At 39.1% G+C, this 23,243-nt stretch overlaps 1 protein-coding gene across 1 annotated transcript in view; it reads right to left on the reverse strand.

Annotated features, from left to right (window-relative positions):
- LOC127528037 (uncharacterized) overlaps positions 1 to 6,382 on the reverse strand; it is a 154,369-nt gene extending 147,987 nt beyond the window's left edge. The window contains exon 1 of the mRNA XM_051928678.1: positions 5,697 to 6,382. Coding sequence (XP_051784638.1) covers positions 5,697 to 5,794 — 98 coding nt within the window. The 5' untranslated portion in view covers positions 5,795 to 6,382. The remainder of the gene's footprint in view (positions 1 to 5,696) is intronic.
- Between the last annotated feature and the right edge of the window lie 16,861 nt (positions 6,383 to 23,243).

Below are 23,243 nucleotides of genomic sequence, written 5' to 3' on the forward strand. Positions count from 1 at the left end.
ATAAATTCCTGGCTGAATGTAGGAGGGTTAAAGTTGTGTTTTTTTTACTTTAAATGTAGGCAAAAACATAGTTTACATCAAACATATGTCTCATTTTGTCTGAAGAATAAAGGCTGTACTGTGCTAAAAAGAGAGTTGAACAATAACAAAATCATAATGAACCCAAATGTGTTTATTTCTTTTCCCATTGATTGTAATATAAAAAATAATAATAGGTGGACAATACAATGTATTATTCAGGATATGTTTTATAATAAAGATGAGGCAATAATGGGATTATAACACTCTGCAAAAAACAAAGACTTTATTTTCAGCTAGGGTAGCCTTTGAGACTTTATTATGAGCAAAATTAATGAAAATTTCCATTTTCACATCCTTGACTGAGCTAACAAGAATAACGCCTCAGTTATTTGCATGTCAATATATGGTAAATTAATCATTAGTGGTGTTCTGTGTTTGTACTCATGGTTCCCAGGAACAAGCTCTGATACTCGATGATTTAAGATGAATAAAAGGCAGTGAAAACCGATGTGGCATTAAAATAATTAGGCTTTCTTTTATGTAGATTGCACACATACCAAAAAAGTCTCTGTACGAGCAAATAATTCTTAAAATTGGGGTCAGCCTTTATAAATATGTATATGGAGTCAGAATTTAGATTTAGATTTATATTATTAAAAGCAGAGGTATGCTATTTCAAATATTTTAAAGTATTAATGTAATTAGTACAGTACTATTGTATTTCAATGTATTTGGTGGTATAATTCATGCAAAACCAAATTTACTAAAGTATCTATGAGACTTTTAGCCTATATTGTTATTAACACATATCTACTATCAGTGAATGGCATCACGTCTGCACTATAAAGGTTTTGAATTTTAGAACAAGGATATTCAGCCTATACTTTTTATTTGTCTTTATCTGAAGTAACTAAAAATATTTGTGGTCCTATTGGTTGTAATTCTTTTGTTTTTCCAGTTTGAGCACAGGCAGGGGCAGTTACTTGCTCATAGTCACACGCAGGATTTGAACATCAGGGTTTTAAGTTCAAAATCTTAACCACTACAACACACTGTCTGCTATTTAATATTTATATTGTCACACACGTTACAGGAGTGTGTTGGAGGCTCCGCGCAGACGGTGAAACAGGGACATGTTTGGCCAAAACACAGCCACTAATCTCTCATCCCCTTTCAAATCTAGAATGGAGGAGAAGCCCACATAAGAGCACTAACTTCAGTTCTGGACCTTCCTGGAAGTCCTGTCACTTCTGGTCCAAACCCTACTTTAAAAATGATCTCCATGAGATCCCATCTCTTCACCTTACCATATCTCTCTTCTCCTTACAATATACAGTACACTGTATGCTGCATGATATGTATGTGTGACTTTGCTGGTACTGAATTATTGTCAACTGTTCTGAGAAGACATGAAAACAAGAATTTCATTATATGTACAAATATTATTATTGTACACATAACAATGAACTTAAACTTGAACTTGAGTATTTGAGTAAATAGTTTAAAATGTGGGTACCATAGATTTAAAGATGATTATATTTTTGACATAAAGTCAGTGCACATTATCCATCAGAGGGTAACCTGTTTGCATTTTTTGGTCCTGGCCAAGATTTTACCAGCAGCATTTTGAACTTGTTGATTCTTTCATTATATAAATTTCAGTAGTACAATTCAGGGATGTTTAAATTCATTTATGACCCATCACTTCAATGGCTGCAGGTTTTTAATCAAAGAAATTTAACAATAAGTAAGTCATCTTTACTTTTTAATTGTTTAGTTATCTGAATTCATCTCCCACATCCAAAAAGATGTTTTAAGTTGATTGCAGATTCTAATTTGACTTTATATAAATGAGTATAGGTGCGCCTTTATACAAAGCAAAGTAACTTAAACATATGGATATGTTACACTTTACAGATATTTTTACAAGGTTTGGCCACAGACCTGTTATGTGACTTACTCAGTGGTCACACAGTGAACCAGAGATGGAAACTGATCCACTGAATATGGAGTACAAGTCCAATTCTATAGTCAATACACCTCACTGGATCTATTGCTGGACCAATGATTCTGGGAAAGGCTTAGGCCTCTATGGCCCTGAACTGGATTAAGCACTTTCAATAGTGGATGGATGAATGCAAGTTATTGTCAAAACGCATAAAAAGAAGTGAATAATTTGACAGCTGTATGACCTTATGGAGCAGTAATAAAGTGCTATGAAGATCTAAAGGGCACAAGGTTTCTTTTCTTTCAGCGAAGCATGAAGAATTCCTTTGGTCAGTAACTTGGACTTTTTATTGCTTACAAAAAGACAGATCACACCCTCCAGCTGACTAAAAACAGTCTACTTTATACTTTGAGTAATTATATTTTGTAATGCACTCAAGATGCAGAATCAGTAAGCAGTATAACTGCTGGAAAGACAGCAAAAGTGAATAGAAAAATTTGAGATATATTGTAGTGTCACAAGCACTATTTTAATATGTTTTCCACATTTGCTTTTGTGTACTATTAAAATGAATTTTTTCAGTTTTTTATATTTTTATTTGTTAAGACAAAAAATGAAATACCATGGCTCAGGCTTTATTTTTCCCAATTCAAGTATATTCATTTTTTGTTTATTCATTTTTTATCTGCTAAACATTATTTTGTATATTATGTTGGATAATTCTCTTTCGGTTTGTTATATCTCATGTATTGATTATTGTTTGATTTAATTATTGCTTATTTTTGTGTACCTGTGCAGGCTGTGAGCTTGCCTTTTGATCTGGGGCTAGGCTGCCTAAGGTGCTGAGGCCTGCTGCTTTGTTACAGACCTCACTTTTGTTTTTTAAGGTCTACATCACTTTTTGAGATTTTGGAGGATCGGGATCTTGACATGACCAGTTACTCAAGGAATTCTTTTGGCGGTTGCTGCAAGAGTATGGGGTTCCAGGTTATTCTTTCTTTATATAACTGCAGTGAGAACTGTGCCTGTATAATCGGTAAAACATCAACGTTCGCAGTGTGTGTTGGACTCTGCTATGGCTGTCCTTTGTCTCCTATCCTGTTTGTGATTTTCATGGCCTGGAGAGCAAGGCACAGTCAGAGATAAGAGGTTGTCCAGTACAATGGCCTTAGAATTGCATCACTGCTCTTTGCAGACAATGTAGCCATCTTGGCTTCATCAGGCTGTGAAATCCAGCACGCATTGAGAGTGTGAAGCAGCACGGATGAAGATAAGCACCTTCAAATCAGAGGCCATAATCCTCAGTATGAAAACGGTGGACTGTCCTTTTAGAGCAGGAAGTAAGTTACTGTTAAGTAGAGGAGTTTAAGTATGTCTTGTTCATCTTCTTCTTTTGGCTGCTCCCATTAGGGGTTGCCACAGCGGATCATCTTCTTCCATATCTTTCTGTCCTCTGCATCTTGTTCTGTGTACACCCATCACCTGCATGTCCTCTCTCACCACATCCATAAACCTTCACTTAGGCCTTCCTCTTCCCTGGCAGCTCTATCCTTAGCATCCTTCTCCCAATATACCCAGCATCTCTCCTCTGTACATGTCCAAACAAACGTAATCTCGCCTCTCTTTGTCTTCCAACTGTCCAACTTCAGCTGACCCTCTAATGTACTCATTTCTAACCCTATCCATCCTCGTCACACCCAGTGCAAATCTTAGCATCTTTAACTCTGCTACCTCCAGCTCTGTCTCCTGCTTTCTGGTCAATGCCACCGTCTCCAACCCATATAACATAGCCGGTCTCACTACTGTCCTGTAGACTCTTGCTGATACCTGTCTGTCACAAATTACTCCTGACACTCTTCTCCACCCATTTCACCCTGTCTGCACTCTCTTTTTCACCTCTCTTCCACAATCCCCATTACTCTGTACTGTTGATCCCAAGTATTTAAACTCATTCACCTTCACCAACTCTACTCTCTGCATTCTCACCATTCCACTGACCTCCCTCTCATTTACACACATGTATTCTGTCTTGTTCCTACTGACCTTCATTCCTCTCCTCTCTAGAGCATATCTCCAACTCTCCAGGGTCTCCTCAAACTGCTCCCTACTATTGCTACAGATCACAAAGTCATCAGCAAACATCATAGTCCACCGGGACTCCTGTCTAATCTCGCCTGTCAACCTGTCCATCACCATTGCAAATAAGAAAGGGCTCAGAGCTGATCCCTGATGTAATCCCACCTCCAACATGAATGCATCCGTCACTCCTACCATAGACCTCACAAATGTCACACTTCCCTCGTACATATCCTGTACAACTCTTACGTACTTCTCTGCCACTCCTGACTTTCTCATACAATACCACAGCTCCTCTCGAGGCACCCTGTCATGCTTTCTCCAGGTCCACAAAGATGCAATGCAACTCCTACTGGCCTTCTCTAAACTTCTCCATCAACATCCTCAGAGCAAACATTGCATCTGAGGTGCTCTTTCTTGGCATGAAACCATACTGCTGCTCACTAATCATCACCTCACTTCTTAACATAGCTTCCACTACTCTTTCCTATAACTTCATGCTGTGGCTCATCAATTTTATTCCCCTCTAGTTACTGCAGTCATGTACATCCCCCTTATTCTTAAATATCGGCACCAGTACACTTCTTCTCCACTCCTCAGGCATCTTCTCACTTTCCAAGATTCCATTAAATAATCTGGTTAAAAACTCCACTGCCATCTCTCCTAAACACCTCCATGCTTCCACAGGTATGTCAGCTGGACCAACAGCCTTTCCATTTTTCATTCTCTTCATAGCTGTCCTTACTTCCTCCTTGCTAATCCCTTGCACTTCCAGATTCACTATCTCAACATCATCCAACCTCTTCCCTCTTTCGTTCTCTTCATTCATCAGCCTCTCAAAGTACTCTTTCCATCTTCTCAACACACTCTCCTCGCTTGTGAGTATGTTTCCATCTTTATCCTTTATCACCCTAACCTGCTGCACATCTTTCCCAGCTCGGTCCCTCTGTCTAGCCAATCGATACAGGTCATTTTCTCCCTAATTAGTTTCCAACCTCTCATACAACTCATCATATGCCTTTTTTTTAGCCTTCGCCACCTCTCTCTTCACCTTGCACCTTATCGCCTTGTACTCTTGTCTACTTTTTGCATTTCTCTGACTATCCCACTTCTTCTTTGCCATCCTCTTCCTCTGTATACTCTCCTGTATTTCCTCATTCCACCACCAGGTTTCCTTTTCCTCCATCCTCTTTCCAGATGTCACACCAAGCACCCTTCTTGCTGTCACCCTTACTACATCTGCTGCTTTAGTTTCCCAACTGTCTGGTAACTCTTCACTGCCACACCCAGTGCCTGTCTCACCTCCTCCCTTAACTCAACCTTGCAGTCTTCCCTTTTCACCTTCCACCAATTGATCCTTGGCTCTGCCCTCACTCTCTTCCTCTTCTTGATCTCCAATGTCATCCTACAGACCACCATCCCATGCTGCTTAACTACACTTTCCCCTGCCACCACTTTGCAGTCTTCAATCTCCTTCACATCAACTCTTCTGCATAGGATGTAATCTACCTGTGTGCATCTTCCTCCACTCTTGTACAAAACCCTATGTTCCTCCCTCTTCTTAAAATATGTATTTACCACAGCCATGTCCATCCTTTTGGCAAAATCCACTGTCCTCTGACCTTCTTCATTCCTCTCCTTGACACCATACCTACCTATCACCTCCTTGTCTCCACTGTTCCCTTCACCAACATGACAATTGAAATCCGCTTCAATCACCACTTTCTGTCCCTTGGGTACACTGTTCATCACTTCATCCAACTCACTTCAAAAATCTTCTTTCTCACCCATTGCACACCCAACTTGCACTAACAACATTCATCATCACACCTCCAATTACCAGCTTCATAATCATTACTCTGCCCGACACTCTTTTCACCTCCAAAACACTCTTGACATACTGTTCCTTCAGAATAACCCCTACCCAATTTCTCCTCCCATCCACACCATGATAGAACAATTTGAATCATCCTCCAATCCACCTGGCCTTACTCCCCTTCCATTTAGTCTCTTGCACGCACAATATAGCAACCTTTCCTTCTCTCCATCATATCTGCTAACTCTCTCCCCTTACCAGTCATACTGCCAACATTCAAAGTTCCTACCCTCAGTTCCACTCTCTTTACTTTCCTCCTCTCCTCCTGCCTCCGGACACGTCTCCCCCCTCTTGTTCTCCTTCCTCGGCCAACAGTAGCCCAATTTCCGCCAGCACCCTGTTGGCTAACAGTACTGGTGGCGGTCGTTGTTAACCCGGGGCTCGACCGATCCGGTATGGAAATTTGTATTGTTGTCCGCATATTGATTTGGCAAAATTTTACACTAGATGCCCTTCCTGACGTAACCCTCCTCATTTATTATAAGTTCATGAGTGGGGTAAAAAGGGATGCTGAGAAGTCTCCAAGTGCAGATACAGTATTTGGTTACTATATAAATCAGTACTGGTGAAGTAGAAGCTGAGCCAGAAAACAAAGCTCTTGATTTACCAATCGATCTATGTCCCTACCCTCATCTAAGGTCATGAGTTTTAGGTAATGACCGAAAGCATAAAATCATGGGTATAAGCGGCCAAAATAAGCAGCCGCAGGGGGGCTGGGTGCTCTCTTGGAGATTAAGTGAGAAGCACAGATATCTTAGAGAGGCTAGGATTAGATCCACTCACCCTCCTCATCAAAAGGAGCCAGTTAAGGTGGTTCAGGTGTCTTTCACGTCTCATCTCTCTTGTTATTTATTTTAAATATGTTGCACACCAAAATTTTAGTGTCTCCGCATTTTGTTGGTAACTTGCTAAGAAATGGAACAGGTGGCGCAGTGGTAGTGCTGCTGCTTTGCAGTAAGGAGACTGTGGAAGACTGTGGGTTTGCTTCCCGGTTCCTCCCTGTGTGGATAGCGCTTTGAGTACTGAGAAAAGCACTATATAAATGTAATGAATTATTATTATTATTATTATAAGACACATTAAACAGTTTCTAATGATGTCTACCAAGAGGCATTATGCATCACATCATGAGGACTCCACTGTATAACCCTCTGTCTTAAAATATAAATTTAAATCTTAAAAAAGTGTCCTAAGCTTACAACATTATATATTCTGGTAAACAACTCACAGCTTCCCACTTCTCAAATCTATTCAAAGTCTTAGCATTTTGATTCTGTTGATATTCTTGCAGTTTTGATAGATAGATAGATAGATAGATAGATAGATAGATAGATAGATAGATAGATAGATAGATAGATAGATAGATAGATAGATAGATAGATAGATAGATAGATAGATAGATAGATAGATAGATAGATAGATAGATAGATAGATAGATACTTTATTAATCCCCAAGGGGAAATTCACATACTCCAACAGCAGCATACTGATAAAAACAATATTAATTAAAGAGTGATAAAAACACAGTGCAAATTAAAAAGTGCAAGGTGGAGAGTGAGAGGCAGGTATAACAGTCAATAACATTGTATAATGTTACTGTTTATGGTGGAATTGAAGAGTCGCATAGTGTGGGGGAGGAACGATCTCCTCAGTCTGTCAGTGGAGCACGACAGTGACAGCAGTCTGTCTCTGAAGCTGCTCCTCTGTCTGGAGATGATACTGTCCAGTGGATGCAGTGGATTCTCCATGATTGACAGAAGCCTGCTCAGTGCCCGTTGTTCCTCCACAGATGTCAAACTGTCCAGCTCTGTGCCTACAATAGAGCCTGCCTTCCTCACCAGTTTGTCCAGGCGTGAGGCGTCCCTCTTCTTTATGCTACCTCCCCAGCACACCACCGTGTAGAAGAGGGCGCTCGCCACAACCGTTTGATAGAACATCTGCAGCATCTTATTGCAGATGTTGAAAGACGCCAGCCTTCTAAGGAAGTATAGTCAGCTCTGTCCTCTCTTGCACAGAGCATCAGTATTGGCAATCCAGTCCAGTTTATCATCCAGCTGCACTCCCAGGTATTTATATGTCTGCACCTGCTACACACAGTCACCTCTGATAATCACGGGGTCCGTGAGGGTCCTGGGCCTCCAAAAATCCATCCACCAGCTCTTTGGTTTTGCTGGTGTTCAGTTGTAGGTGGTTTGAGTTGCACCATTTAACAAAGTCCTTGATTAGGTTCCTATACTCTTCCTCCTGCCCACTCCTGATGCAGCCCACGATAGCAGTGTCATCAGCGAATATTTGCACGTGGCAGGACTCCGAGTTGTATTGGAAGTCCGATGTATATAGGCTGAACAGGACCGGAGAAATCACAGTCCCCTGCCCGTTCCTGTGCTGCTGACCACAATGTCAGACCTGCAGTTCTCGAGATGTACATACTGAGGTCTGTCTGTAAGATAGTTCACGATCCAAGTCACCAGGGGCCTCATGTATAAATGGTGCGTATGCACAGAAATGTTGCGTACGAACCTTTCCACGCTCAAATCGCGATATATAAAACCTAAACTTGCCGTAAAGTCACGCACATTTCCACGGTAACTCATACCTTGGCGTACGCAATTTCTCCGCTCGGTTTTGCAGACTGGCGGCACCCAGCGTCAAAGCAGTGCTACTGTTCCTGTGTGATCACCCTTTCTTTCTAAGACCCACATTCCTGACGCGGCTTTATAAATACACTGAAATTAACTGCATATTGTTTATTAGTGTAATACATCTGATCGTAATTAACCTGTAGCAATATAATGGTCCAGGGAATAGCCATAGTATTCCAAATACCATAACTGCTTTAGCGTTGTTACTCTCACTGCATCTTGTTCTTCTTTTTGCTGCTCCCGTTAAGGGTTGCCACTGCGGATCATCTTTTTCCATATTACTCTCACTGCACCACTCGGAGTATTTATATCACTGTATCTGAGTGTAAATCACAGCAGCAGATGATCGGAAAGAGAATTATCGGTATACAGTTTCAAGTACACACTACCTCAACCACGCAAAAAGCGTCAAAGCCTTTCCTGTACGGACCTCGCGTTTCAGAAACAGTTTCATCCCAAGAACTATAAATGCACTCAATCAGTCCATCAAGTGCTCCTTGCAGAACTGTTTGTACTTATAAGTACAATCACCTCACTGTAAACTTACACTACAGTCATAATATTGCACAACCTGCGCTACTTTATAAAGCACGTATGATGACAATATCATTTTTAAGATGAAATGCAGCAAAATATGTTGCTTATAGTATACAGATAAAACTTTAACTTCATTTAAATAATCTGTATTGTTAATAATTAAACATGTGAGGACACGGTGCCGCAGCGTATAGCTAGTTCATGGATAGCTCCTGCCTTGCGCTGTATTCTTGCTGGTGCTGACGTGACACTGGAAGGATAGACGAATAGAATAATGAAACATGTACTACGAAGATATTTCAATGTTCCTTAAAAGTTTTGAAGAATCGGCGTTCTAAGCTTACAAATAGCTTAACGTCTATTACAGAGCTGATTGTGTGGCGATTGGAGAAAGAAAAGTATGGACAGGAATTGGAGGTTAGTACATTTGAAAGAGACAGTACTTCTGTAATAAATTATTTCATCGAAGGTCGCACATGGTGCGACCTATCATCATGAAAATGATATCACGTATACATCTCAGTATTTTAATTATTCTGAGAGCTGTAATATCTCGAATGTAATGCATTCTGTGTCCTGTCGGAGAAAGAGAAAGAACGGAAGCACGTAGTGATTCATACACATAGAGCACATAGAAGATCAAACACAGAACAAAGCATTTAACATGCTACTTGAGAAACTAGTAAAATAAATGATTTTAAGATGAAGTTTATGATGTTCTACTTTAATGGCAAAATAAACTATGTGATTAAAGTGGAAATTTCGAGATTAAAGTTGACATTTCGTGCTTTTTTCCCCACTGTGTGCCTATGTTTTTTGTTTGTACCCTAATACGCTTTCATATGACACTCAGACGGTGGGCTACGACTTGCCTTTTCACGGCGACTTTGATATATGATTTCTTTTTTATTTCGGGCACTGTGCGACTTTGTGAATTTGATCTTTCGAGTTTTTCCGACACTCTGTCACTCGATCAACTTTCTTTTGTTGATTATACCACTGTTTAAACCAACAAATAGTATGTTTTTCCTTTGCCTCCACTTAGTATTCGCTGAAATTCTTATATTTTCCCCTGTGCTTTTCCCATTGTCTTTTCACAGAAGGCTATTTATATTGATTTGCATATTCAAAGAGGCGTAATTCTGGGAGGAGTTGGGGCGGGACAGAAGGCGCGTGCACGTGCGTTACTTTTCACGCAAATCGGGATATATGTAGTGGAAGAACTTGAAAGTATGCGTGCGCACAGATTCCTGCATCTGGATTTTTCTGCGCGTACGCACAATCCCGCTTTTGTGCTTACGCCATGTTATAGTGTGAGTTCTACGCACGGCGTTATACATGAGGCCCCAGGTATGGATCTACTCCCATCTCTGTCAGCTTGTCCCTAAGGAGCAGAGGTTGGATGGTGTTGAAGGCGGTAGAGAAGTCCAGAAACATAATTCTTACTGCACCACTGCCTCTGTCCAAGTGGGAGAGGGATTGGTGTAGTATGTAGATGATGGCATCCTCCGCTCTCACCTTCTCCTGGTATGTGAACTGCAGAGGGTCAAGGGCGTGGCGGACCTGTGGCCTCAGGAGGTGAAGCAGCAGCCGCTCCATGGTCTTCATAACATGTGACGTTAGGGCGACAATCCTGAAATCATTCAGCCCACTAGGATGTGATTCCTTTGGGACTTTGGTGATGCAAGATGTTTTCCAAAGCCTCGGGACTCTCCCCGTTTCAGGCTCAGGTTGAAGATGTGCTGTAGAGGACTCCACAGCACCAATGCACAGGCCTTCAACAGTTGTGGCGATACTCCATCTGGACCCACTGCTTTGCTGGCACGAAGTCTCCTCAGCTCTCTGCTTACCTGGGCTGCTGTAATTATGGGTGGGGGAAAACTCTCTCCTATGCTGGTATCAGCAGAAGGATGGGTGGAGGATGCAGTACTCTGAGGTGAGAGTGAAAGTGGGTTAGGGTGGTCAAACCTGCTAAAAAGGTTGTTCATTAGGTTTGCTTTCTCCCTGTCTCTCTCGATGGTAACAGCTCCTAGCAGTCCATGTTTTGATTTTACTTACAGTTTATCCTCCAGATTTGATTTTAATAGTATTCTAGAAAACTGTTTTTGTCTCGGTTTCTTCAAACATGCTCATCTCCATATCTATTTTTAACAACACTTTTGTAGTTGTTCACAATCCACTGTACCAGGAGAAGATCTGAGGAAGTTTGCTTGGTTATAAAGAGATAAAGGGTAACTTACAAAATAAAAAAATAAAAAACAACAAAAGTAAATGCAAGTATAATGTTATTGTTGTTTCTATGACAACACAAACTCAGCATTTTGTCTGTTTGTTTCTCATGGATGCTGCCATTTTCTCCATTTTTTATGGGAATTTCCAGTTTTGTCACAATGATGCTATGGCACATTTCTAGGCATGTCCTCTGACTCAAGGCATCATGGTGGACATACTTATAAAGTATGACTTGCCAGAATCATGCCAGAATTTTTAAATTTAAAATTTTAAACTTAAACACTTTAAAAGGCTTACCTCATACAAATACTAACAAGGGGAAAGTTTCATATTTTATTCATGGTTTCGTTCTCACTTTGTTTTTGTCTGCCATTTGAATTTTGGTGATCAAGCTCACTATTAGTGAACTGGCTCTTACCTTTTGTTCTGCCTTTTCTATAGAATTCTCCTTTAAATACCAAAGCAAACACTGATCTTTGGAATCTCAATTTTCAATCTGTTTGATAGAATTCTGGTGCTATCATCATGACAGATAGTGGAGGAAAAAAAATAATAAAAAAGAGAAGAAGGTTTAAGAAAAACATAAAACAACTAAGCAGTGAATCAGATTAGTCACTCTGACCTTGCCAATAACTCTGAAAAGTGACAGTTAGCTAAAAATGCTTTACAAAAGCAGTTCATAAGAATACAGGTGAGGCTGATGAAGGTAACATGCACAAGAGGAGGATACAAATCGACTTGCAGAGCTGAAACACAAACATGAATTAAACAGAGAAGGTGCAGTTCAATCCCATATTCTCGTCTAGCCACACAGCACCTAAGGAAAATTTTAGTTTGCAATGAAGTGGAGAATAATTTAAAAACATCTAAAGTAATAGAGGAAAGAAATGTGGTAGAATTCAAATAAAAGTACACACAGAACAAGAGGAAAATCTGGAAGCTGAAATATTAGTTAGAATATGAATATCTATCCTAATGCTCATGCCCTCTTCTACGCGGTGGTGTGCTGGGGAGGCAGCATTAAGAGGAAAGACGCCTCACACCTGGACAAACTGGTGAGGAAGGCAGGCTCTATTGTTGGCATGGAGCTGGACAGTTTAACATCTGTGGCAGAGCGAAGGGCGCTCAGCAGGCTCCTATCAATTATGGAGAATCCACTGCATCCACTAAACAGTATCATCTCCAGACAGAAGAGCAGCTTCAGAGAAAATATTACACTATAGAAACACTAATACAATATAGCTCTGGGCAGAGTGTAATCAGCTGAAATATCACCATGCACATTGAACACCCAAAACATTTATTAGATTCAATGAGGTAAAAAGTAAGGTGTGTCTAAAGTTAGTCTTTGCATGCACCCAGAGCAGTGCTATGAACCTAAGAAAACAATATGCTGACTATGAATAACATGGCCACTGACTCAACTCCTCTAAAACTGTTACTTGAACAGTAAACAGAAGTGTATTGCTTGAAATTGGTTTAAACAGTCCTGTCTTTGTATCTAACCTAAAATAATAAGCTAAATTGTAGTAGAAGTTTAACAATAAAGTGCCATGGCCAACACCAAATGACATTGATTTTAAACTTTAATTACTTCCTCAGTGTGGATGTCCCGCTCCTATTCCTCCTTTACTTTTCCAACTTTGCTGAACTGCAAATGCCCATATTGTTGTAACTCTTAATACGATTTTTCTGTTTTTTACACGAAAGACACCCTATTAATGCTGTAAGTAACGCCATTAAACATGGATACCCAGGTATGAATTGCTGTATTTCTCCTCTGTCAGTCACTTGACTGCAATTATATACGGTATTCTTTTCAGTTCAAAAAATTAAATCTAGCCCCCTTTACCCAAATTATAGCATGTTGCTATCAAAATGTGAATTGCACTCTCTCTCTCTCCACCAGATGGCTAACAATAATCACAGAAAAATATATCACTTATACTCACTCATATTTCTTTAGTGCATGTGCTACAGGGTTGAACTTGCATTTGTGAAAGGGAGCACAATTTTTATTATATATTTTGATTGCACTTGTGGAATGCAGCACTATATTTTATATATATTTTAATTACTGGATTTGTTTCTGTATGTTCTGTCTGGATATTGGACACAGTGGGGAAAAAAGCTCAAAATGTCAACTTTAATCTCGAAATTTCCACTTTAATCACATAGTTTATTTTGTCATTAAAGTAGAACATCATAAACTTCATCCTATATCATTTAATTTACTAGTTTCTCAAAGCCCATCATAACTTAAGTAGCACGTTAAATGCTTTATTTTGTAAGTGTTCTTCTATGTGTGTGAATCACTATGTGCTTCTTAAATTGGCTTTCTCTTCCTCCGACGGGACACAGAATCCATTATATTCGTGATATTACAGCTCTCTGAATAATTAAAATACTGATATGTATACTTGATATTTTCAGGATGATAGAAGTTAAAGCATGTTATTAAATTTGGGAAAACGGTGGTACAGTGATAGCCTCCAGCAACATGCTTGCTCCGCGACCTTCGACGAAATAATTTATTGCAGCAGTAATGTCTCTTTCAAACATACTAACCCCAAATTCCTGTCCTTCCTTTTCTTTCTCCAAGTAACCAATCACCACACTATCAGCTCTGTAATAGATGTTAAGCCATCTGTAAGCTTAGAATGCCGATTCTTCAAAACTTTTAAGGAACAGTGAAATATCTTTGTAGTACATGTTTAATTATTCTATCCATCTATCCTTCCAGGGTTGCGCCAGCCCCAGCAAGAATGCAGCATGAGGCAGGAACAATCTCTTAATGGGGCGCCAGCTCCTTGCTAGCGCTGCAAAACCATGTCTTCACATAGATTTAAATGATGTTAACATTTTATCTGTATAATGTAATAAACATATTTTTCTGCATTTCATCTTAAAAATTATATCGTCATCATATGTAAATACGCTCTTTATAAAGTGGCTGAGGTTGTGTAATATTATAACTGTATTGAAGATTACAGTGAGGTAATTGTACTTATAAGTACAAACAGTTCTAGGAGCACTTGATGGACAGATTGATTGCATTTATAGTTCTTGGGGTGAAATTGTTTTTGAACTGCAAGGTCCATATAGGAAAGGCTCTGAAGCGTTTGCCATATGGGAGAAGTTCAAATAGACAGCATGGCTGAGGCAGCGTGTGCTAGATGCTATATACCGATAATTCTCTTTCCGATCAGCTGCTGTAGAGCACTCAGATACAGTGATATAAATACTCCAAGTGGTGCATTGAGAGTAATATGGAAAAAGATGATCCACTGTGGCAACCCCTAACGGTTGCAGCTTAAAGAAGAAGAAGGTGCAGTAAGAGTAACAACACTAAAGCAGCTATGGTATTTGGAATAGTTTGGCCATTCTGTGGACCATTATATTGTTACAAGTTAATTACAATCAGATGCCTTAAACTAATAAACAATATGCAGTTACTTTCAGTGTATTTGATAAAGCCGCGTCAGGGATGTGGATCTAAAAAAGAAAGGGAACCACACAGGAACAGTAGCACTGCTTTGATGCTGGGTGCCGCCAGTTTGCAAAACTGAGTGGAGAACTTGCGTACGCCAAGGATGTAGCTGGCGTGCGAATGTGCGTGGCTTTAATCCAAGTTTAGTTTTTGTATATCACGATATGAGCATGGAAACGGGCGTACGTAACATTTTTGTGCGTACACACCGTTTATACATGAGGCCCCTGGACATCTACACAAAAACCTTTCACCTATGAAAGCAGAAGGGTGTGGACTTTGGGCCAATCAGGTATGAGCTGGGGGAGGGGTTGTAGGTTATTAAGAGATGCAGCTGTGTCCCTAAAAAGATGGGGAGAGACAGAAAAGGGTATACACAGGAAGAGACACGCCACACGAAATCAGACGGAACATTAAGAAGTGACAGAAGCACAAGTAATTATTATTTCAGCTGGAGGCTACTGAATCCCATTCTTTGTTTCCGAGAAGAGCCATAGAGTGAGCGCTGTAGAGCAAGAGGAAGTGTCTGTCAAGAACTTTGGAGGAAACACAGCCGGCAAAGGTGACAGTGGAAGAGTGGCTTATTCAGTGTTAACACCACAAGGTATGAACAACCCTGGTCTTGGTGTGTGGCATTTGTCCATGGCCCACGCAGAGTGTGAGTAACCCAGTTTATTTATTGGTGGTGTATTGGGGTGACTCACAATTGTGGAATGCTGTATGTTGAACGTGGAGATTATCCAGTGTGTATTTCCTTGTAGATGCAATTCTAGCGAAGATTGTTTGCTAGGACTCCGGGCTGAGGGCATGTTGACCAAGGGATTTTTTTTTTATTGTTTCCCTATGCTCTTTTTGAGGAAGGAACCTTACACAGCACTTGATGATACTGTGTGACTTTGATATTCACTTTGTTATTGTGACTGATTGGGACTCAATGGGGTCTTGTATGTATGTTTTTAAGAATGTGTTTTAATTATTTTACAATTAAAAACTAGTTTTTTGTAACACTGGTGTTCTGGAATTACTGCAGAGCCACAACTCTGGGATTAAAGTGCCTGAACAGCAGGGGCGAATTAGCGCTGAATACTATTTGGGTTCCCCATACCTTGTAAACATGGGGTGGTGTAGTCAGTTCTCTGAATATCTAAGAGGGAATAAAGTGAGAATACCTGGGTTTTAGCACTTACATATCCGTTGGGTTGGAGTTTATTTATTTATTTTTATGAAAACAATAAAAGGCTAATCTGAAAACTACCAGTACTTCAGTTATTTCATTTAGATAAAAAAGTATATAAGCTCACCTGAAATTGCTTTGTAATGTTTTCCTAGAATTTGGAATACAAAGTGCACTGTCAGCATTAATTGTGGATAAAGGAGAACATGCAAGATGGCACATTGTGGATGAAGCAAGTTGCAAGTGAAGTGGCTTGCTTTCAAAGTCTTCACACACCTGTCAATATATGTAAATGTGAAAATAAGTAGTAGCTTTCTTTGTGAAGATAAAAGGACTGATGCAACATGGTACTTTGCTATGAATGGGTTGCCTTTTAGAAAAAAGGCTTGATTTTAGTACAGTTATATTGCAATGCTCTCACATACATACACTCACAAATTTTGTAATACAATTTTAATCAAGTTTATATATTTTTTTAGTTAACTGAAATAGCTGTAGCTTTTACAGAATGTCAACAGTTCTTCATGCCATTTGCCCTTAACATACATATAGTTTTCCATGAAATATGTAAGTATGCCTTTAATTGTTATAAATAAAAGATAGAAAAATAAATATAAAAATACTAGTTTTTACTTCCATTTATTATTTTATTTTTTCTTTTCACTAATAAATACTCAAGCAGTTTTTGGCAACACACCCCAGTTTTTTTTAACTGAAAACATATGCTAATATTAAGTTAGCTTAATACTGAAATATACTAATATTAAGCTAAGTGAAAATATATGCAAAGAATGTATGCTGTGTGTCAATGAATTGTCTATTTTTGCTTTCCTTCAAGCTGTATTAGGCTACCTGTGGTTTGGGTGTTTGGCGTTAGTCATATGTTATCAGAATTCAGAGCTGATGGGCCAGAAGCATTCAAAGGCCAATTGGTGTAGCCTGGTGGATTAGTACTGAGAAAATGTGTTGTGGTTCTAGCGTTCTAGATCCTTTACACAGATTTACACGCACAGACTTAGTTATATATGATTCCCAAACTCAGATAACATGGGGCCTCATGTATAAACGGTGCATACACATAAAATGTTGCATGTGCCCGTTTCCACACTCACATTGCGATGTATAAAAACTAAACTTGGCTTAAAGCAACGCCCATTTACTAGCTCAAACCATTGCATATGCAAGTTTTCAGCTCGGTTTTGCAAACTAGCGGCACCCAGTGTCAAAGAAGTGCTACTGTTCCTTTGTGATTTTCCTTTTTATTTTATATTCACATCCCTGAAGCGGCTTTATCAAATACACTGAAATTAACTGCATGTCATTTTTTAGTTTAAGGCATCTGATTGTAATCAACCTGTAACCATATAATGATACACGGAATGGCCAAACTATTCCAAATACCATAGCTGCTTTAGCGTTGTTACTCTCAGTGCACCATTCAGAGTATTTTAACCCATTGTATTTGAGTGTGGAATCAGAGCTCTACAGCAGCTGATTGGAAAGTTCTTTGGCAGGCTGTGTCAAGAGCATAAAGGATTATAAGCATACAGCTTCCATCCCTGGAAGACATTGATAAAACATGCTGCATCAGGAAAGCCACCAGCATCTGCATGGATTCCACTCAGCTATGCGCGCAATCTATCTGAACTTCTCCCATCCAGCAAACACTTCAGAGTCTTTCCCGCAAGGCTAAAAAACAGCTTCATCCCTAGAGCTATAAACTCACTCAATAAGTCCATCATATCCTCCCGGTAGAACTGTTTGTACTTATTTTTACAATTACAGTACCTCACTGTAAATTTGCACTACAGAAATAATACTGCACAACTTAAGCCACTTCATGAACCATTTGCACGGTCTTCACAATATGCACATATATACAGTGCATCCGGAAAGTATTCACAGCGCATCACTTTTTCCACATTTTGTTATGTTACAGCCTTATTCCATAATGGATTAAATTAATTTTTTTCCTCAGAATTCTACACACAACACCCCATAATGACGACGTGAAAAATGTTTACTTGAGGTTTTTGAAAATTTATTAAAAATAAAAAACTGAGAAATCACATGTACATAAGTATTCACTTCCTTTGCTCAATACTTTGTCGATTCACCTTTGGCAGCAATTACAGCCTCAAGTCTTGTTGAATATGATGCCACAAGCTTGGCACACCTATCCTTGGCCAGTTTCGCCCATTTCTCTTTGCAGCACCTCTCAACCTCCATCAGGTTAGATGGGAAGCATCGGTGCACAGCCATTTTAAGATCTCTCCAGAGATGTTCAATCGGATTCAAGTCTGGGCTCTGGTTGGGCCACTCAAGGACATTCACAGAGTTGTCCTGAAGCCACTCCTTTGATATCTTGGTTGTGTGCTTAGGGTCGTTGTCCTGCTGAAAGATGAACCGTCGCCCCAGTCTGAGGTCAAGAGCGCTCTGGAGCAGGTTTTCATCCAGGATGTCTCTGTACATTGCTGCAGTCATCTTCCCCTTTATCCTGACTAGTCTCCCAATTCCTGGCGCTGAAAAACATCCCCACAGCATGATCCTGCCACCACCATGCTTCACTGTAGGGATGGTGCCAGGTTTCCTCCAAACATGACGCCTGGCATTCACATCAAAGAGTTCAATCTTTGTCTCATCAGACCAGAGAATTTTCTTTCTCATGGTCTGAGAGTCCTTCAGGTGTCTTTTGGCAAATTCCAGGCGGGCTGCCATGTGCATTTTCCTAAGGAGTGGCTTCCATCTGGCCACTCTACCATACAGGCCTGATTTGTGGATTGCTGCAGAGATGCTTGTCCTTCTGGAAGGTTCTCCTCTCAAAACAGAGGACCTCTGGAGCTCTGACAGAGTGACCATCGGGTTCTTGGTCACCTCCCTAACTAAGGCCCTTCACCCCCGATCGCTCAATTTAGATGGCCAGCCAGCTCTAGGAAGAGTCCTGGTGGTTTCGAACTTCTTCCACTTACGATGATAGAAGCCACTGTGCTCATTGGGACCTTCAAAGCAGCATAAATTTTTCTGTAACCTTCCCCAGATTTGTGCCTCAAGACAATCCTGTCTCGGAGGTCTACAGACAATTCCTTTGACTTCATGCTTGGTTTGTGCTCTGACATGAACTGTCAACTGTGGGACCTTATATAGACAGGTGTGTGCCTTTCCAAATCATGTCCAATCAACTGAATTTACCACAGGTGGACTCCAATTAAGCTGCAGAAACATTTCAAGGATGATCAGGGGAAACAGGATGCACCTGAGCTCAATTTTGAGCTTCATGGCAAAGGCTGTGAATACTTATGTACATGTGCTTTCTCAATTTTTTTATTTTTAATAAATTTGCAAAAACCTCAAGTAAACTTTTTTCACGTTGTCATTATGGGGTGTTGCGTGTAGAATTCTGAGGGAAAAAATAAATTTAATCCATTTTGGAATAAGGCTGTAACATAACAAAATGTGGAAAAAGTGATGTGCTGTGAATACTTTCTGGATGCACTGTATTGTACTTATGCCTTCATACTGTATATTTTTCATTGTTTTTTTATTATATTGTTATTATTATTGTTTTAACTTTTTATGGAGGATTTGCATATTGAATTTCATTATACCATATAATGACAATAAAGGAATTCAATTCAGTTCAATGGAAGAGAGCGCTTATTTACAGATGATGATTACTAGCTTCTAAGTCGATTTAGATTTCCAAGAGGTATCCTCTTGGAGCTCTGTGCTGTTAGAATACTAGGATTATATTTGATATCATTTTTTAGATGAAATGCATTAAAGTATATACATTAAGCTATACAGATAAATTGTTAACTTAATTTAAATAATGCACATTGTTAGTAATTAAATATATGGGGGCACGGTGACGTAGCAGTAGCAATGAGCTGGCACCCTGTCCAGGGACTGGTCCTGCCTTGCACTGTATGCTTGCTGGGACTGGCGCGACCCTGGATGGATAGGCGGATGGAATAATTAAAAATGTATAATGAAGATTTTTCAATGTTCTTTAAAGGTTTTGGAGAATCTGTGTTCTAAGCTTACAGCTGGTTTGACATTTATTACAGATCTTATTGTGTGGCAAATGGTTATATGGAGAAAGAAAACAGAAGGACAGAAATTGGGTGTTGGTATGTTTGACAGAGTCAGTACTGCTGCAATAAATTATTTCTTCCAGGGTCGCGCATCTTATGGGAGGCAGGAACAATCCCTCTACGGGGCTGCAGCTCATTGTTACCACTGTGCCTCCATGTTTAATACATGCTTTAATACATTTCATCATGAAAATGATATCAAGTGTATATTTCAGTATTCTAAAATGTTCATAGAGCTGTAATATCATGAATGTGATGTATTCCAAGTGGAGAGATCAGTGCCTGCGCACTTCTGTCTACAAAAGAGAAAGCCCGTTTAAGAAGCACATATTGATTAACTCATATAGAGCACATAGAATACGAAGCATTTGTAAGTTAAACATTGATTTAAAGATGAAGTTTACAACGTTCTACTTTAATGACAAAATCAACTACGAGATTAAATTAGAAATTTCGAGATTAAAGTTGACATTTCAACCTTTTATTCTTCACTATGTCCTTATTGTTTTTCTTTTCTCTGTACACGAATACACTTTTATTTGACATTCAGACGGTGGGGAACGACTCATATTTTCATGGCGACTTTGATATCTGACCACTTCTTTTTTATTTTGGGCGCTGTGTAACTTTCTGAACTTGAACTTTCGAGTGTCTCCACCACTCTGTATTACTCGATCAAGTTTCTTTTGTTGTTTATACTACTGCTTAGGCCAACAAATAGCATATTTTTCCTTGCCTCCACTTCACATTCGCTGAATTTATTCTTCCCTTCCCTTGCTTTTGCTACTGTCTTTTCATAAAAAACTGAACTTAAGGAGCTATTTATATTGATTTGCATATTTAAAGGGGTGTATTTCTGTCAGAAGTCAAGGTGGGGTGGCAGGCATTTGCACGTTCGTTACATTTCACGCTGACCGGGATTTATACACGGTTTTGTGCAGTTCAGTTTTTTTGTGTGTATACACATTGCCATTTTTGTCTGTACGCCATGTTTTAGTATGAATTCTATGCACAATGTTATACATGAGGCCCCAGGTACGGCCATAAAACCCTAATTGCAGCATCAGAGTGCAATTGTCCAAGCAGTTTTCTTAACTTCGAACAATAGATGTAATAGAGTGAAGGGGACTTGAAAAAAACTGGAAACAGAATAGCACCAACAGAGTGAGGCAAAATGAAAAATTCAACAATAAATGAAAAGAGAGACACAAGACATAACAGAAATCCTAACAAATTCAGTCTTATGTAACCCTAAACGAATAGAAGGGTGGACAATTGAAGGCACATTTTTGCCTAGTGGAATGGAAAATGAGCGTAATCTCTGTTCTTGCTTTTTCCTGATTTCTTCATGTCAGAATTATTATATCTCTGTTTTTCTTCACGTTAGTTTTTCATTGTTTTTATTTCTTTTTGATATTTTAATGAGGGCATCAAATCGGGCCACATGTTGATATTTATGATGGCTGAAGACACAGATACACTATAATGCCTTTAAATATTTACTACATCATTACCAGTAAAGTTTGTTGAAGTCCACAGTTGTTCCCCAATGTAAATAGCTTTGGAAGTATTAGAACAATAAAACCTTTGTGGAAAGTCTGATTTGTAACTTCAGGAGAACAGTTGTCTCTAAAGGTTGGATAGGTAAGCCTGGGACATGCATTGTTGTTGGAGGAGGCACTGCTACTCCTAGAACAATGAATGGAGATAATTTCAGACTTGCTCATGTCCTTTCTTATTGATTAACCCAGTACTATTTCCAAGGTTATTAAATAATACATTTTGTCTGCAGTTTGATATCAAAGGCACAACTTAAAATATGGTGTGGTACCCTCTGGATTTTTAAATCTTGACCCCTACAGATTTTAGGTCACTGCTGTATATTCTGTTTATTTATTAAAGTGTTTCAATATAAACTTAAGCTACATTGTGCAGAGGCACTGCTTTGAAGCAAAATTATATAAAATTAATGCTGAGCTTTTACCTTATACCTATTAATTTTAATGTGTTATGTATGTGCACCCTGACACATCTGCAATGATTTTTTCTGATTTATCTTGTATTAAAAGGTTTTTCTGTTAACAGCTTTTGATGCCACTAAATGTTTCTTGCTATAAAATAGTAAATTCATTTTCCTTGTTTTAAATCATGGCATTAGCTCAGCTACTCCAACGTCCTTGAAATGAAATATAATTTTGTTTTCCCGAATAACATACATTGTATTATTCAAGATTAAACATATTATATTTACACAAGTTTTCAACATATTGGTGTAGTATAACATTCACTTGAGCCTGTCAAAACCAGTAAGATGAGTGCTCACAGTACTGAGTTTCACGCCACATGCAAGTTTCATTTTCCTTTCTTTCCTTTGAAATAAGAGCATTTTGGGGGTTTTACTAGTTTTACCTCATAAGACCCCATGAATTTTGGTTTACCTTGGCAAGAGAACAAGCTGCACATTTGCATATGGCTTCTGTCCACCAGTTTCGATGAAGGAAACATGCAAGCAATGAAACTTCTATCCCAGTGCCAGCTTCATTTTCAGGGGTAACAATATATGAATCCTGCAACTTACCACTGCCATCAAAATATTGCAGAACGTTCACAGAATATTTTCTCCATGTTTCCATTTTGAAGTTTTTTTGGAATGGTTTATAGCACAATGATGTTATTTTACTATGCACTGCTAGTTGTTTTTCATTCATTTTGGAACCAACAGTGTGTATTCTTATTAAAACATATGTATGTTTTTTTGCAGATCTTAGTGTAGGATGTAGAATATCTGGTTCTAATTTTGAGACCTTTCAAAATAATCCAAAATGACTGAAGCATTACCTTCAGACAGGAAGTTGGATAGGAACTTGTGTGCTTTGGATACAAGGTGCGCTTCCCCAGATAGTTCATTTAGCAAGTTTTTTGGAAAGAGAAGATGGGAAGCTGGCTCATAATTACAGATCACTTGAAAATATGTTGAACTTAAAATAATACACTTTTTTGTATCATATATTTCTTTGGTGCATGGCCCCATTCAATTTAAACTTTCATGTTAAGTATCATACAGTATGTATTTATAATATCCATCATATTATAATGTGAAATATTACCAATGATTTGTATGAGGAAGGTAATTGTCTGGGTGTGAATTGAACC

This window comes from Erpetoichthys calabaricus, chromosome 5, assembly GCF_900747795.2.
Source record: "Erpetoichthys calabaricus chromosome 5, fErpCal1.3, whole genome shotgun sequence".
Classification (NCBI taxonomy): Eukaryota; Metazoa; Chordata; class Cladistia; order Polypteriformes; family Polypteridae; genus Erpetoichthys; species Erpetoichthys calabaricus.